The following is a 16351-nucleotide window of genomic DNA, read 5'->3' on the forward strand; positions in this document are numbered from 1 at the left end:
TCCATTTTTCTTTTTCTCCTAAATGTCTCTTTCTCAAAATTGGGACATAGTTTGAAATTTTGATTCATTTTCAACCTATCCTGTTTTTCCATCTGCCCTATTTAGAGGGATTATAGTTATTATTTCTTTTTGAAAAGTGGACACTGTTTTTTCACAAGTGTAATAATTACGACCTTACTTGAACAAGATCTGTTCTAAAGGTTGTACAAGTATATCCTTGATTCTAAGAAGTGTAAAAAAAAAAAGTATTTTTGACATTTATTATTGAAAATGTATACGACTATAATCTCATGTATAGATCATATATCTTCATTTTCTTTCTTTAAATGATCTTTACAACAAACGAATCTCCCACTATAAGACACAAAAAATGTTTATTCGATCGGTCACTCACAATAAGTTTTCCTGTTACTTCTAAATCAATGTTACTCTTATAATTAATTTATTATCTTTTAAAATAAGATTTTTTTTTATTCTCATTTGTAGTATACTTATCTAATATCTATTCCAAGTGTTTTCGTAAACATGATTTATGCAGTATAAATACTACAATTTTCATAAAACGTTTGTACTGTCGTCAATGTATATAGATTCGTTTATCCACAACAAATTACAATTTAATTGTATCTGAATTTCGAAGTTCGTCATTAATTTTTTTTTGTTTGTCACTTTTTTTTCACTGGTTAGTTTTTCTACAAATCATAAAATATTTTTTAAAAAAACATCTTTTTAGTCCCTTAATTTTGACGAGTGTATTTTTAGTCCCTCATATTTTAAATGGATCAATTTAGCCCCAAATTTTCAAAAACGGACTTAAAAGATCCCTCTAATAAAAAAAACATTAAATTTGAACAAAAAATTTTCTAGTACTTAAGTAACAAGATGAGTTTAAAAAAAAAGTTCAAACTTTTTCTCTGTTCTACTTCTCCATGGCTAAACTTAAAAAGAAAACTGAAGAAAAAAAATTGAGATCAATGATATCTTGGGGGAGGCGATTACATCTTGTTTTATCCGTTGATTCAGATGACCCTTTTCTTTTTTTCCACTTAATCTTGCCACTTAAGCACTGATCAATTTTTTTTTTTTTTTCAAATTCAGGGACTAAATTAGCCAATTTAAAACATGAGGACTGAAGATGTATCTTTTCCAAAATTTTTCTACAATATTTTTTTGGGTGCTAGTACTTGTGAGTAACATCGTTGGATGTATATACAGTATACATCTTGCAGGACCTAATTTGTTTACTTGTCTCGTCTTGAAGTCAATTTGCTCATATGTAGAATAAAGATTGTTTAGTAATCATAACCATAAATTATTTGTAAGCTGACCTAAAAATCCCATTTTAAAGGGCATGTATGAACCCACGCTTCCGTTATAGATACGAATAGTTTATTCAACAAGAAACCAGACCAACCCAAAATTTGCAACTCTCACTAATGTAAATCATGCAATTTATAACTAAAAAATGGAACCACAACAATAGAATGGTTTGATTCTTTTCCCATTTTTTGGCGCACCTCAACCATATTAAGTCACCGACAATTAGAACTTTTCTACATTAAATAGATCAAGTATATAAATATTTAAAATAATAATAATAATACTAAAGGTCGAGTAAATGAGTTTATACTCGAAAATAAGTTGTCAAACAAACCCATAATATAATTTGTACAAATGAAATAAAAATTTGGTCACTATATGATCATTTGAAATCAATTCCAGACATCCATTGAGAAGAACAATGCCTAGAAGTAACAAGCAAAAGTCACCTGTTTTCACTTGGTATCAAATCCACCCAAAGGAAGAACAGAATCATACGTCCTGCAGCACATTAGGTTAATTAGAAAGCTATGAGCTTTTTAGCATAAGGAAACAATCTCCATAAGTAATACTGAAAAAGGCTATAGCTTAGCTGCAAGTCCCCAAGTGAGATAGTGATCCATTACCGGCCAGCTCTTTCTGCTGAGCTTGGCTCGCATCGGAAAGTGGCTAGAACGACAGAAGAATTGTTATGAGGTTCACAAGCTCTTTGACCCGGTCATTGCAGCCTCTTTTTTGAGGAACTACCACTAGTTTCTAATACAACAATACTTCAAAATGGAGAACTTTTCCTTTCCATAATGGCCCTACATAAACTACCAGACTATAATATGTGACCGTCATGACTTGAACCAATTACCTCAATGATAACTAAATATGCAACATGTTCCTTCCATCCCATGAAGCAACATAAACTACCAGATTATAATATTTGGTTCCTTCCATCCCTGAAGCAACTCAGGGTCAAATAAAGAAAATCGGAGTAGAAACTTACAAATTCTTGTGAGGTGAAAAGACCGAACAGAGAAGTACAAGTTTCTTTAAGCAATAAATGATATAATACATAAAGTACAGAACATATCCATATATAATATATTACAATGAATATTTCAAGCTCTATTCTACACATAATTTTGTATGATCCAGAACTGGTACCTTGATTATCTTGACCTTTTCCCGTAATCATTTTCGTTTAGAGCCGACTAAGACGACATGGATTCAGCATCGGTTAATGAAACTTGTATGAAAAAGGAGTCTCAAAATCTTCAAAACCCTATCTGCACATAATCTACAATATTCGTTCTGCAAGGGAATTTTTTATCTCCAGCCATGAAAGTCAAAACCAGGATAAGGGTGTGTTACGTTTGAAAAAATTGAAGCAAAAAGAAAATTTGATTGATGGGTGGATAATCAAATTGCATCATGCTGGCTAATAAATTCGATGATACATGGGTACACCTGTTCAGCAGCCTGGAAGTGAATAATGGCAACATCAAATAGATTTAGAAAACAAAAGAGAGAATTTTCCGTTCACTATTGAATTCCATGTGAGTGAATGAAAGGAAGGGAAAGAAAATAATACCAGCCGTCCTCCAACTAAATCATAATGTGCATAATGTGGACCTCCTGGTTCTCCAAAACATTTATAGGTAACGAGGTGCTCGGGAATAAGCTTTGCAGTTTCTGCTTCATTGAAATCACCATAAACAAGATGGAAGAGATCGTATAATTATGAAGAAAAGAAAATTATATTCCACACCGGCACAATGAATGTACCTTCTACAGCTACAGGTGGACAGATTAGATCCTGGTCTCCAGCCAGGGCTAAGACTGGGACGTGGCATTTATGAATATGGTCCTTGTATAAAAAGGTATTGCTTCTGTCTCGTAAACCACCCTCTCGAAAAGCAGTAGTAAGTTGTAAGATGAGTTTAGCTGGAATGGTGCCTGCATTCATAGTTGAACTTGAGCTATGCGTCTCGATAGTTATATTATGAGCATGTGAAAATAATAAGAACTATGACAGGGAGATGGGAGTTATTGCCCAGATTGGTTCATTCTCATGTGAACCAAATTTTCGACATCTGAATAAATCCTTAAATAATTGACTTCCTATCTTAATCCATGTTCAATCCTCAATCCTCGATGTAAGTCACAGCAAGACTCTTAGAATGACTATAGATGCATCGGTTGCTGCCCTCTTTATCATAAACAAGCATAAACAAGTCATTTCCGACACGTTTTTTCCTTCTAAAAAATAAAAGAGAAAAGAAACAGCCATTTCCATACACGTTAACTCGAGACCAAAACATATTCAAAACAAACTCGAGGATTATTTTACCCAAAAAATGAGACAAATACTATATTATAAAGATTACCTTGGTCCTTATCCAATTGCCCCACTATCGACATCCCACGAACAATAGCTACATCAGAAAAATTTTATTTCCAAATCTATTTCGTAGACGCTCCTGTTTGTATGTCCTGTTTCTTAGAGTGTTTGCTTTGTCCCGGAACAAGAGTAAGAGTAGTAGTGTTCAGGCTTTGCTGGGATGAGGTCTACGAGTGGAAGCATGGGGAAACAATTTGAGGAGAAATCTTACCGATAAAGAGGTGGAACAGTGGTTGATCATTTTAATTAAACGGCCAAGAGCATTCACTCCAAATCTCCCAAGACCTTAAACAGTGGATGAATATTTCGCTGGGCAGTTAACACCATACAATTCCAGGAAATTTTCTTATAATAAGTATTGTTACAAAAATCCTAACTGTCCCTCCTCCTCCAATACCCTTTTTTAATATCTATTTCTAGGCTAGCTTTGCATGACCACTACAATACTCATAAAATAACCATAGGATCATACTGAATTTCATTTTTCAAGGAAAATCATTTTCACCATTTCCCTTAAATGCTCAAATATGATAGGTGGTGGTTTTGGCTAGCTAATAATTTGGGTCTATTGAAAAATAAAAGAAGAAAGGATGAAGACAAGATTAACGTGAAAAACTCTAGGCCAGGGAGAAAAAACCACAATAGATAAATTCTTATTAATTTGTTACATTTACAAAGCACCACAGACTCAGAATTAAATAGACTCAGAACAACCTTAAAATAGGAGAGAGAGAGAAATAAAAGACTAAAATGCACTTAGGGCAAATACACTATATTTCGACACTCCCCCTCAAGTTGGGGTGTAGATATCAATAAGACCCAACTTGCTCACACAAGCATCGAAGCTCTGCTTTGGCAATCCTTTAGTGAGGACATCAACCACCTGTTGGCTTGAAGGAAGGTAAGGAATACAAACACTGTCGTTGTCTAGTTTTTCTTTAATAAAGTGTCTGTCAATCTCCACATGTTTTGTTCTGTCATGTTGAATTGGGTTGTTGGCAATACTGATAGCTACCTTGTTATCGCAATAAAGTTTCATAGGCTCACGACTGTCCTGGTGAAGATCAGATAAAACTTTCTTTAACCATCTCTCTTTGCATATTCCCAGACTCATAACCCTGTATTCTGCCTCAGCACTACTTCTAGCAACCATTCCTTGTTTCTTACTTCGCTAGGTAACAAGATTCCCCCACACAAAGGTACAGTATCCAGAGGTTGACTTCCGATCGGTAACAGATCCTGCCCAATCTGAGTCAGTATAAGCCTCGATGGATCTTCTGTCATGTTTCCTGAACATTAAGCCTTTCCCCGAAGCAGATTTCAGATACCTCAGAATTCGAGTGATGACCTCCATATGCTTCTCGTAGGGAGCCTGCATAAACTGATTGACCATACTGACAGCATAAGATATATTTGGTCTGGTATGAAACAGGTAAATCAATTTCCCTACGAGACGCTGATACCTTTCTTTATCAAGAGGAACTCCTTCAACAGAATCTCCCAGTTTGGTGCTATTCTCCGTTTTAATTTGACAATCTCTGTTGCATTGTCACCTAACAGAACAATGCCATCAACGTACACAATTAACACCGCAATCTTCCCGGATGCTGATTTCTTTGTGAACAAGGTAGGATCAGAATGCCCCTGAACAAAATCTTAGAACTTAACAAAGGTGGTGAATCTGTCGAACCACGATTTCGGAGACTGTTTTAAGCCATATAAGGATTTTATGAGTTTACAAACCCGATTATCAAATTGTGCTTCAAACCCAGGAGGAGGGTTTATATATACCTCTTCTAACTCATCATTTAGGAATGCATTCTTTACATCAAGTTGATGGATAAACCAGTTTTTGTTAACAACAACGGAGAGAAGAACCCGGGGACTGTGGTCAACTTTGCCATTGGAGAAAAAGTTTCTGAGTAATCAATCTCATATGTCTGACCTTGTACCTATCAAGGGTCCCATCAGACTTATACTTAATCGTGAACACCCACTTGCACACAACTGTTTTATGGTCTCTAGGAAGAGCAACCAGATCCCATGTTCCATTTGTTTTGAGAGCTTTCATCTCTTCCATAACAGCAACCATCCACTCGGGAATTTCCATGGTCATATGCATGTTGGTAGGTATTGTCATAGTATCCATGTTGATAGTGAAGGCTTTAAACCTAGACGACAACTCGACAAGTTACTGTAAGACAGGAAACTACGCATAGAGTACCTGGTACATGACCTAGTTCCTTTCCGTAGTGCAATTGGTATATCAAGCGTGACATCGTAATCTCCTGGTTCATCTGACTCCTCATCAGTACAAGAACAGGAACCTCATTGCCCATTTATGGCAAGTCCTCACTCCCCTGAGTATCTCCTGGTGCCTCATTACTACCTGCAGTTTTGACATTGTCTGGGACAATCTTATTAGTCTCACCATTCTCACCCACATCACCTCCAACGCAATCATTCTCACCCACATCACCTCCAACATAATCATTTGCCCCTACAGAACATCATTAGAAACAGAAGTACCTTGAACTTGAGCTGGTACCGGTTCAGACTCTTGGACAGTTTCCGGTGGAGCAACAGGAGGCACTATTTCCTTTCTAAGATGTTATCCAGGGTACTTGTATGGTAGGAAGGACAAAGTCATTCGAATCGAGAATAGGCGCTGGAATGAAGTCCATAGGAATAGAATATGTACATGAGTTAGTCTCTTCGCCGATGGTCTCCCCCTGAAGAGGACCAACGGAAAAGAAGGGTTTATCCTCAAGGAAAGGGACATCCATAGTGACAAAGTACTTCCTTGAGGATGGATGAAAGCACTTATAACCTCGTTGGTGAAGCGAGTACCCGACAAAGACGCACTTTTGAGCACAAGAAGCAAATTTAGTTTGGTGAGGACCGTGGCTATGAACAAAAACAGTACACCCAAACACTCGAAGGGGAACATCTGGGATGAGACACGTGAATGAAAGACTTTTTGAAACACTCAAGGGGTATATGAAATTTAAGAACACGGGAGAGCATCTGATTAAAAAGGCGTACAGCCGTTGAAACTGCATCCTCCCATAAATGTGAGGGAAGAGACGCAGGAAGCATGAGAGAACGGGCAACCTCGATAAGGTGGCAATTTTTCCGTTCGGCCACTCCATTTTTTTGTGGGGTATAAGCACACAAATTTTGATGAACGAAAGTTAAAAACTCATGTAGGGTGTTATTAACAAACTCCCGCCCATTGTCACTTCGAAGGTAGTATAGAACTGTTGGAAAACAGACGTGACTTCCGACTTATCAGTAAGAAGAAAGACCCATGTAAGACGGGTGTGATCATCGATAAAAGTGACAGTCCAACGCTTACCGGATAAGGTAGTGACGTTTGAAGGACCCCAAACATCATTATGAACCAAACGGAAAGGTTGGGAAGGTTTGTAAGGTTGAGAGGAGAAGGAAACCCTGGGTTGTTTTGCACGTATACAGACATCACAAGATAACGAAGAAATATCCACATTACGAAACAAATGGGGAAACAAATACTTCATATATTGAAAGTTTGGGTGACCAAGGTGGAAATGCCACAATAAATAATCTTTTTCAGAAATTGTAAATGAAAAAAATAAGCTAGTCCTAGACAAACTCCTAGAGGTGGCATCATTGGAAAGGAAATAAAGACCCCTATCATGCCAGGCAGTACCAATCGTCGTCCCCGAGCTCAAGTCCTAAAAGGAAATAGCATCAGGTGAGAACATAACTCTACAGTTTAAATCTCTAGTTATTCTACTTATAGACAGTAAATTGTAAGAGATCTTTGGCATATGTAACACATTCTGTAAGATCAAGTCATGGAAGGGAGACAAATGACTTTTTCCTACAATATGAGAGAAATCGATCAGATGAACCTAGTAAGATCAAGCACATGTAACTCATTTCCAGCACTTGGAGAATATGAGAGAAATGGATCAGATGAACCTGTTAAGTGATTGATCGCTCCTGAATCTAGTATCCATGATTCTTGTCCCTCAATAAGTAAACTAAAAGATTAAGGGGTACCTGATTGGACAATCGCATTGACCCTAACAGTACCTGGGTCACTTGGGTTAGTCACCTAAGACTGTGCAGCGACATCAATAGACTCATTCACGAGTGCCCCACCAGATTTTGACTTGTCATTAGGAGGGTGACGTTTACCATTCGAGGGTCGACCATGTAGTTTCTAGCACTGATCCTTCATGTGCCATGGTTTCTTGCAATGCTCACATATTGGAGGAGGTTTCCCATTCTACTTGTCACTATCAGATCCAGATGATTTCACCCCGAACGCGGCCGAGTCAACAATTGTAACGACGGAACCGTTCATAGCACTCGACCTATCCTCCTTTAATCGACCTCAAAGCAGACCTCTATAAGAGGTAGTATTGGCCTTTGTCCCAGTATTCAACTTCGAACAATATCGAATTTTGAGTTTAAACCAACAGGAAGTCATAAACACGGCCAATTTCCTCAATCTTCGAATATTGAACCCTGCCGCATGAGCAATTCCAAACAATTTCGCGACACAAGTCCATCTCCTGCCATAGTAGAGATAATTTATTGAAGTAGGAGGTCACATCCATGGTCCTTTGCTTGCATTAATGGACTTGTTTCCGCAATGTATACAGATGTGAAGCGTTCTGCCTTTTTTAATACAGCTTTTGGACCGCCTCCCAAATGTCCCGAGCAATAGCAAAATAGAGCAGGGGTTATCCAATCTGAGGTTCCATGCTGTTAATCAGTATCGAGAAGAGTAGAGAGTCCTCTCCCTTCTAGACACGCTCCTGAGGATCCTCAGGATTTGGTCTCGATATCTCACCGATCAGATATCCAAACTTATGTCACCCCTTGATAACCATTTTAACGGATTGAGACCAAACTTATGTCACCCCTTGATGACCATTTTAACGGATTGAGACCAGGAGAAATAATTCTGACCATTCAGTTTCTCTCCTATGGTTATCCCTGCATAATTCCCCATAAAACCAGACAAAATATTTGTAGTAAGTAAACTAGGGAAAGCTGTTACCGGATTTTTCGAGTATAACGGTAGGCCAGACGACAAGCCTAGTTGGAGTTTGACTGAAAATTTGTCGTTGTCCCAAAAACCGCCCCAACCGCTGCAATCAGGTGTTGAAGACTTGCTAACTGTTGTTGAATTCCAACAGAGCTGCCATAACCAATCGACCCATGCTGAGGGAAAATATATGTGGGATGTTTCTACCACATGAACCCAAAAATGAAATCTCAGCCGTGGGAAGGCCAGATTGGGCAGAATAGGGCTTTGGTTGGGCTGGTGGGATCGACTGGATAGAATAGGGCTAGTGTTGTTGGGTTGGTTGCAGCGTGCTTGGAAGGATGTGGATGGCACCGCATCAGGGAGCCCACTAGAAGATGCGACAAAATCTGCTGCTCTCGTGGCGATTGGTGCGAGATCGACTGGCGCTGCACCCGACGTGGCTAGGATGCTTGGAGTAGGGAGGCATCCAAACGGGTGAGGAGCACTGAAGACGGCTGGAAGCTAGACGCTGGACCCGATCGGCTGCAGGAATGGCATGGTCGAAGCGGCTCTCGGTTGGGCAGCAACGTCTGGGTGAGATCCGACCGGCTGGAGCTCGTGCGATGCAGCTTGACTAGTTCTGATCAACTGCTATGTCTGCACCGGGCTGAGGATAGACCGGAGGTATTGATCGACAACGGCCTAAATCGCGGCGGTAGTTGTTGCTTCTGCCATAGTCTCATCACCTGCTAGGGTTACGATTGAATTTCTTCTATCCAAGCTAGGGTTTCATAACCTGTCTCTGATACCATATTGAAAAATAAGGGAAGAAAAGATGAAGACAAGGTTTACATGGAAAACCCTTGGCCAGAGAGAAAAAACCACAATAGATAAATTCTTATTAATTTGTTACATTTACCAAGCACCACAGACTCGGAATTAAATAGACTCAGAACAACCTTAAAATAGCAGAGAGAGAGAAAAAAACTAAAATGCCCTTAGGGCAAATACACCAAATTTCAATAGGATCCTCTTCCACTCTCTTCCTTTTTCAGGAAAAAGAAAAACGGTGAACAAAGGTAAGCACAACAAGCCTTCCATCTCCCACACGATTTGGAAAAGCAACTATAAAAATTCCCGAAAAAGATTAGATTATTCCTATGGGAACTCTGACATGGCAGCACCTAGTTGGCCATCCTAGGTAAAAAGGATACTTAGACTCAGGACCATATCTTATAAACCACTTGACCATTGTACTTTTGCATCTCACCTTTAGAATCATCATATGGAATTCTTCAATTGGTACACTACCAACCCACTCTCTATGTGCTCTGAAGGGCATCTGTATTTTATGGAGAAGGAAATCATCGGCTTAACTTAATCTTGGTAGGATTGCAGCTAGGCATTCTTCTAGGGCCCGAGAGGAATAAGTCTTCAACAAGGAGTCCACGTGCTCAGCGAAAAGAATGTTTTTGGATACACCTAGGACATGGATTCTATATGAACCAATGGACCGTGACTGGTCGTTACTACTAGCAATGACTTCCTCTTTCATTACTTCATCCTTTCCATATCCCTCTCACTTGTTCTCAATTACTCATCAAGTGGCACTCAGTTCCTGTAGAAAATTCTTCAATCACCAAATTTTTTTTTCTATCTCTTGGAGTAAATTTTCAGCCCCTTTCAATTCTTACAACTTATCTTTTCCATATGCTAACTGGAAAACCAACCTTCGCATGGGTTTTTTGAGTTATCCTCCCCATCTTGTAATTCCATTGTATCAATGAAATGAAATTGGCTTATCTTTTTGTAATCCACCATTGGTGGTCATTTCCTTTATCAACCATAATCATTCATCAATGAAATGTCTTCATTTCTCTCTTAAAAAAATGGATGAAATTGGTTTCTCATTAAAAATGAAAAATAAATACTCCCCCCCCCATACGAACATGTGACTCAAGGAAAAATTGTTCTAATTAGTCCTTGAATTCAATTGGTTGATAGCTGACCTAGCGGAAAGATAATTTGATGATTAAGTTGCTGATCAGATTAAGCTATTGAGCTAACAATGCAGTTTTAATCATAGTGGCAAACTTCGTTGATTGGACTGTTGAGCTGGTGATTCCTTCTCTTTCCACCATCTCCTTCCCCCTTCTCTGTCTTCTCTCATCCTTTTTATCCTCCTCCAATGGACTCGACGCAGAAGCTAAGCTCAATATAATGTAATTAGAAATTTAACTGCCCCGTCATCTTGACCTGACGATCAACTAAGCTCGAGTCGTTGAAAACTATTTCACAAACATTAGAAAAAAAAAAAAGAGATTCAAACCACAAGGACTATGTGTAATTCACTCCATCTATCTTTTATTCCCCTTTCTTTCTTTCTTTCTTTCTTTTTTCTTCTTTTTCTTCAGCATTTTTTGTCCCCCAAAAAAAATTAATTAATTAAAATAATAATAATGCACCTTGTCAATTCAATTTACCAAGGCGAACTCTTTTTATTGGTATAACCATAAGTGAAAAGGCTCGTTTCCCCTTGATAGACCAGTTGAAAGCTATAACATACACAACACAAGCAACCATTAAAGCATCCTTGCTACTAGAAGATAAATTAAGAAACTTCATGCATGTGGTCGACTATACCCCTTAACTAAAAGCTAATAGAATCTGAATAAGAAGAAAAGCTTAAGAAGGAATGCTTACAGAAGTTGTTCAAGACGAGTTTTTTTAACATTTCAGGCTGCATCATATCTTCTGCCGAAATAAGATTATTTAGCCAAGAAAAGACATAAGGAGGGCGAGATGATAGAGGATATGAAGCTGATAGCAGAGCTCCTAATGGAACAACTGGAACATTAAGAGCCTGTGCAGGATCTGCCTGTAAGAAAAGTACAGTAGTATTAATGCATAATCAAGAAACTAATGACTTGTTGAAGTGTTGAATTGACAATAATAAAGACGCACTCAAAGATATTTGCTAACAATAAAAATTTATGAATCAAAGACGGTGTTAATTTCTCAGTTGAAAACATTTGAACTTGCTTCACTCACAAGGGGCAAAAGCAATTTCAGCGCTGATTTTGAAGAAGTATAGTCCAGGGAGGACGCCAAAGTAACAATAGCAGCAAATCTGGGGTCTCGTCCTTCAAAACCTTATAAGAGAACAGATGCATAAGAAATTACTCATTCCAGATAACAGAAAGAAACAGAGTAGGGTGGCAATGCATAGTAAATGAAAATTTCTACCTAACACAAATAAATTAGTATTATTTTTTTGAAAGGTATTGTAACAGAAAGAAACAGAGTAGGGTGGCAATGCATAGTAAATGAAAATTTCTACCTAACACAAATAAATTAGTATTATTTTTTTGAAATGTATTGTAATTAAAATGTGGGGTGGGAGAATCAAATCTCAAACCTTGAGGTCAATAGTATGAACACTATGCCAGTTGAGCTACGCTCTTATTGGCAACACAAATAAATTAGTATTAAAGATCATTCTTTTTAGAACTCAAGGACATAGTTGTACAACCTATAGAACAGATCCTGTTCAAGTATGGTCGTCAAACATCATTCTTTTTAGAAAGAAAAACTGAGACTTCATTGTATTAAAGATTATTAAATGATAGGATAGGAATAACGTAGCAAATACTAGCATTAAGAATAACAATGACAATAAAATCACATATCTTACAACAAATAAAATATAAAACCTTACTGCTTAACTTACCACTAAAACTTAAGTTACACTACTAGACTAGTAAGTTTAAGAATTTCACAGATAAACACCACAAAATACTTCGTACCAATTTCAATAATGTACATAAGAAAAGCAGTCATCCTGAGCTCATTCCTCATTATATGCAAGAAAATCAACAAAAATGTAATGGAAACACCACTCGAAAGAGTCAAAATTGTTAAGAAAAGAATTTGATAGGAGAACGAAGTTTTAAACTCTATAGGTGTTCAATGGATCAAAATCTTCATCACAAATGGGAATATAATGCTGTCGTTACAACCTTCACGTTTCATTGTTATCTTTACCGAACTTCCAGTATTTCTTTTCTTCTGTAACCATGAAAATGCTACAAACAGTTATACCAATTCTTTTCAATCGTTCCATCTGTTGAGTGATTTATGGCACTTCCATTGACAGCTTCATAGGGCTTGAACATCTAATCTACATTACATATGCTAGCATCTAAAGTATGATAGTGATAATGTTTATCAATGATCTTAACCGACAATTATAGTCTTCATTACATGCAGGTAGGCTTGTATGAAAATCGTTCAGTGTTGTAATTAATAAAACACATAGAAGGATAATCAACTTAAAAGGGCAAAAAACCAAAGAAAGTTTAGAGTGCGCAGTGTGCTTGTTAGAGAGACCGAGGAGGAGAGGAAAAGCTGCTATATTTCCATAAAATAAAAGATAAAGCACAATAACTTTTGGGGAAAAAACAAAGGATGCATAAATATAACATTTAGCCACAGATGACCTTTGATGAATAAAAGAAGAATCTGTAGAAATTCTCATAGGTGAAGCAAATCAAACCCAAACATGAAACACATGAGAAACTACACAAACTTACCACAACGAGAAAGTTCTGCATAAAGCAAGATACCACCCATTGAGTGCCCAATAGCAAGCAATTTACCATCTTTTGGCTTGCTTATAGCCCTGATATAATCAATCTGCAAATGGAAGTCAACAATGTTTAATTTTTTCATGACTATAGAGCAACTTCCTATTTAAATTTAACTAAAATCTAAGATGAAATCTGCGAGATCTAAAAAGTTCAAGTTCAGTTCAGAAACTAGCTACAATTAGTGGCTGGCTGACTGTAGATATGGCCATTTCAACAAGATAAAATGTCACCTCACCGCAGCAGGTACGTCCTCTAGCAGGTAATGATCAAAGTCCCAGTCATACTTCACTATTAAATCCAGTTGTTTCTGAAAATCATCAATTGTTGAAGAAAACCGATCTTGCAAATTGAACAATGGAGGTGAAACGGATCGTTGACCGTCTTCAATAATTTCTACAAGCCTTTGACTCAAATCCCTGATCTGGCCAGCAATGACTGAGGTCTGTCCTGTTTCCAACAAATTTGAAAGCCTTCCCCTCACCTCATTAAAACGTTCAGATAATTGGGAATCAACTAAGAGTTTTGAAATTTGATCAAATAGTTTAGCAGACATAAGTCTTGATTGACCTTCACTTAGAAAGCCAGATAGCCGTTCTGACAGACGCATAAAAGTTTCTGTTAACTCTGAAACCAAACTTGACTCATCCCAAATTGTTGTTATTCCTATGAAATTTTCTTCTTCAACCATAGAAAAATCGGATTCTTTCCCATTGATGCAACTATCTGATTTTGCAAGGTCATTTAAAATTTTTGTTGACTCTTCTGCCACATGTAAGGTTCCATTAATTTTGCTCTCAGAGGCTGCTTCCATTTTGTCAGATTTAACTTTAGCTGAATGTTCAATTACTTTCAAATTTGGTTCCTCCAAGCTCAATCCTGCACCTCGAACTTCAAGAATCCATGTATCAAACCCCTGGCCAGACATATACCGCGCAAAAGAACACTGCAAAATTGAAAATAGTACATGAAAGAAAGAAACACATGGTAATCCAACGAGCCTGAAAAAACATTCTTATCGAATAATTTTAACTTGATATAGTGGGTTGGATATTAGGCGAAGTCCATGATGAAAAAAGAGAAGTTCATCCCTAAGTTGGGAGAACACTCTCTAAAAAACTAAAGGTCTATTTCAGTAAAATTCAAAACGCTTGCAAATACACCCTAAAGTAACTTAGGGGAAAATATGACAATTAACTAACTAAATCTTATATACTAATTAAACAATATTTAATCTAGAATTAACAATTAAACCAATATTAACTAAATTACACAAATTATCTAACCTTCATCCTACATCACATCTTTGATTACATTAGCACAGACAATCCGGCAGATCAAGAAAAAAAGAACTTTTGCAGCTTTGCATAGCAAGGAAACGAAATAGAACTCAAACGCAAGATACAAAAGCAGCGAATTATATCAAAATTGTCCGGAAAAACATTTAAAAGTAGATGCTCAAATTGGCGGCAATGATGTTGGATCTATAGTGCAAGTTGGAAGTCCAGGCCTACAAGGAAAACAGAAAAAAAAAAATTGACACTAAAAATGCCAATTGAAGTACAGAGAGCTCCCAATTTAGATTTTTATTACCTAGTACTCATCGTTTTTCTTGGTTCTGATTATGTTTTTTTTGGGTAATTACCAAACCTTAGGTTCTTATTTTAAAAAGGATTTGTCTACAATCTCATGTCTTCATATTACTAAAGTACACTGCTATACTTTTAGCTAAACAATTTTTGCCATAGATGGTAGTGCTTATGCTTCTGCTTTCTGTTATAGAAGAAAGCAGGTGGGGAAGGCCATCAATCACTAGGTAGCGAGGGCAGTAGAATTCCGCATGGAACCAAATAAACTAAAAGCTCTAAAAACTTTATTTACTTGGAATTTGGATATCATATCAATTCAGCAATAGAACGTACTAATATAGCAATCTATAAAATCTCTATTAATGTCATAGCAAGCAAAGAGTATTTACAAATCGTAAAAGACCATAAACTCATAAGTACACCTCCGATTCTTGGCACAGGAAAACTTACCCCAGGGGCGAGATCATAACCAATGGCATTAGTCCCGACTCCGGATAATAACAACAGCGGATGATTCCTCGGAGGCGCCTGTTCAATCGCGTATCACACAGAAAAACAATTCAAACCTAAGCGCCAACTCACTCACATCGCAAATCACAATCCACGAATAAAAGAAAGAAAGTTTTCATCTTGAATCTCAGAGTACGGAAGGAATTAGAAATTGCCTGAGGGGAGGGATGGTAGCGCCAGAGTGCAAGCCGCCAGTCAGAATTCGGTACAGAAACATAATGAAGTTCGTCGGCCGTACAAATCGACGGTTTCTCAGGAATTCTGACAGCATCACCGGTGGAGAATGCTCTCAACTTGAAGGAGGGAAAGAGAAGTTTACCTGAAAAGGTGGCGGTTCGCCGGGACATGAGATTAGGGGAGAGGGAGCGGAAAGTGGAGGAGGCGATGTGATAAACACAGCGAATATCGGATTGAACCGTCGCCATCGGCGGAGGCGGTTGCGCGAAAGAGCGGGAGCGCGGTCACCGACCAATGTGCTAATTTTACTTTTCTTTTTTTGGAGAATAAGAAAAATAAAATAAAAAGACCAAAGAAATATGGCCATAAAGAAAAAGGAAAAAAGAGAGTTAAAACTTGTTCACACTCTTGCCTTTGCCTCGCTTTTTCACGTTTAGGGAATCTAGTTGATGACTACATGGACTTCCATACTCTACACGTGGCTTCTCGACAGCCAAACACGCTTGTCAATTTTTTATAAGAAAAAACACTAATGAATAATGGATCACACCTTCGTAGATGAGTTAGAACTTAGGTCACGTTTACTATAGTCTAAAGCTAACAAATCCATGGTAATTTAAGAAATGGGTCTCATTTAATTATATTTGATGTTGTTTACTTGTGTTCTACATTTACACATAGGACTCACTTC

General features: G+C 37.6%; 1 protein-coding gene across 1 annotated transcript; it reads right to left on the reverse strand.

The window, feature by feature from the left end:
* Positions 1-2328: 2328 nt before the first annotated feature.
* Positions 2329-16045, reverse strand: LOC120092965. Its single transcript, XM_039051234.1, has 9 exons — positions 15639-16045; positions 15424-15501; positions 13623-14330; positions 13331-13433; positions 11790-11890; positions 11442-11616; positions 3097-3267; positions 2903-3003; positions 2329-2790 (listed from the first exon to the last, which is right to left on the reverse strand). The coding sequence occupies exons 1-9, from the start codon at positions 15906-15908 to the stop codon at positions 2731-2733; spliced, it is 1767 nt and encodes a 588-aa protein (XP_038907162.1). The 5' UTR covers positions 15909-16045; the 3' UTR covers positions 2329-2730.
* Positions 16046-16351: the final 306 nt, after the last annotated feature.

Source organism: Benincasa hispida, chromosome 12 (assembly GCF_009727055.1).
Source record: "Benincasa hispida cultivar B227 chromosome 12, ASM972705v1, whole genome shotgun sequence".
NCBI classification, from domain to species: domain Eukaryota; kingdom Viridiplantae; phylum Streptophyta; class Magnoliopsida; order Cucurbitales; family Cucurbitaceae; genus Benincasa; species Benincasa hispida.

What these genes read in the sequence shown, in the direction of transcription:
- LOC120092965 (XM_039051234.1), bottom strand. Translation starts at nt 15,908, where the DNA reads ATGGCGACGGTTCAATCCGATATTCGCTGTGTTTATCACATCGCCTCC. An exon ending in GCTACCATCCCTCCCCTCAG is followed by an intron (nt 15,502 to 15,638) that starts GCAATTTCTAAT and finishes GCGATTGAACAG; the next exon opens with GCGCCTCCGAGGAATCATCC. An exon ending in ATTTAGTTGGAGGACGGCTG is followed by an intron (nt 2,791 to 2,902) that starts GTATTATTTTCT and finishes ATTCACTTCCAG; the next exon opens with GCTGCTGAACAGGTGTACCC.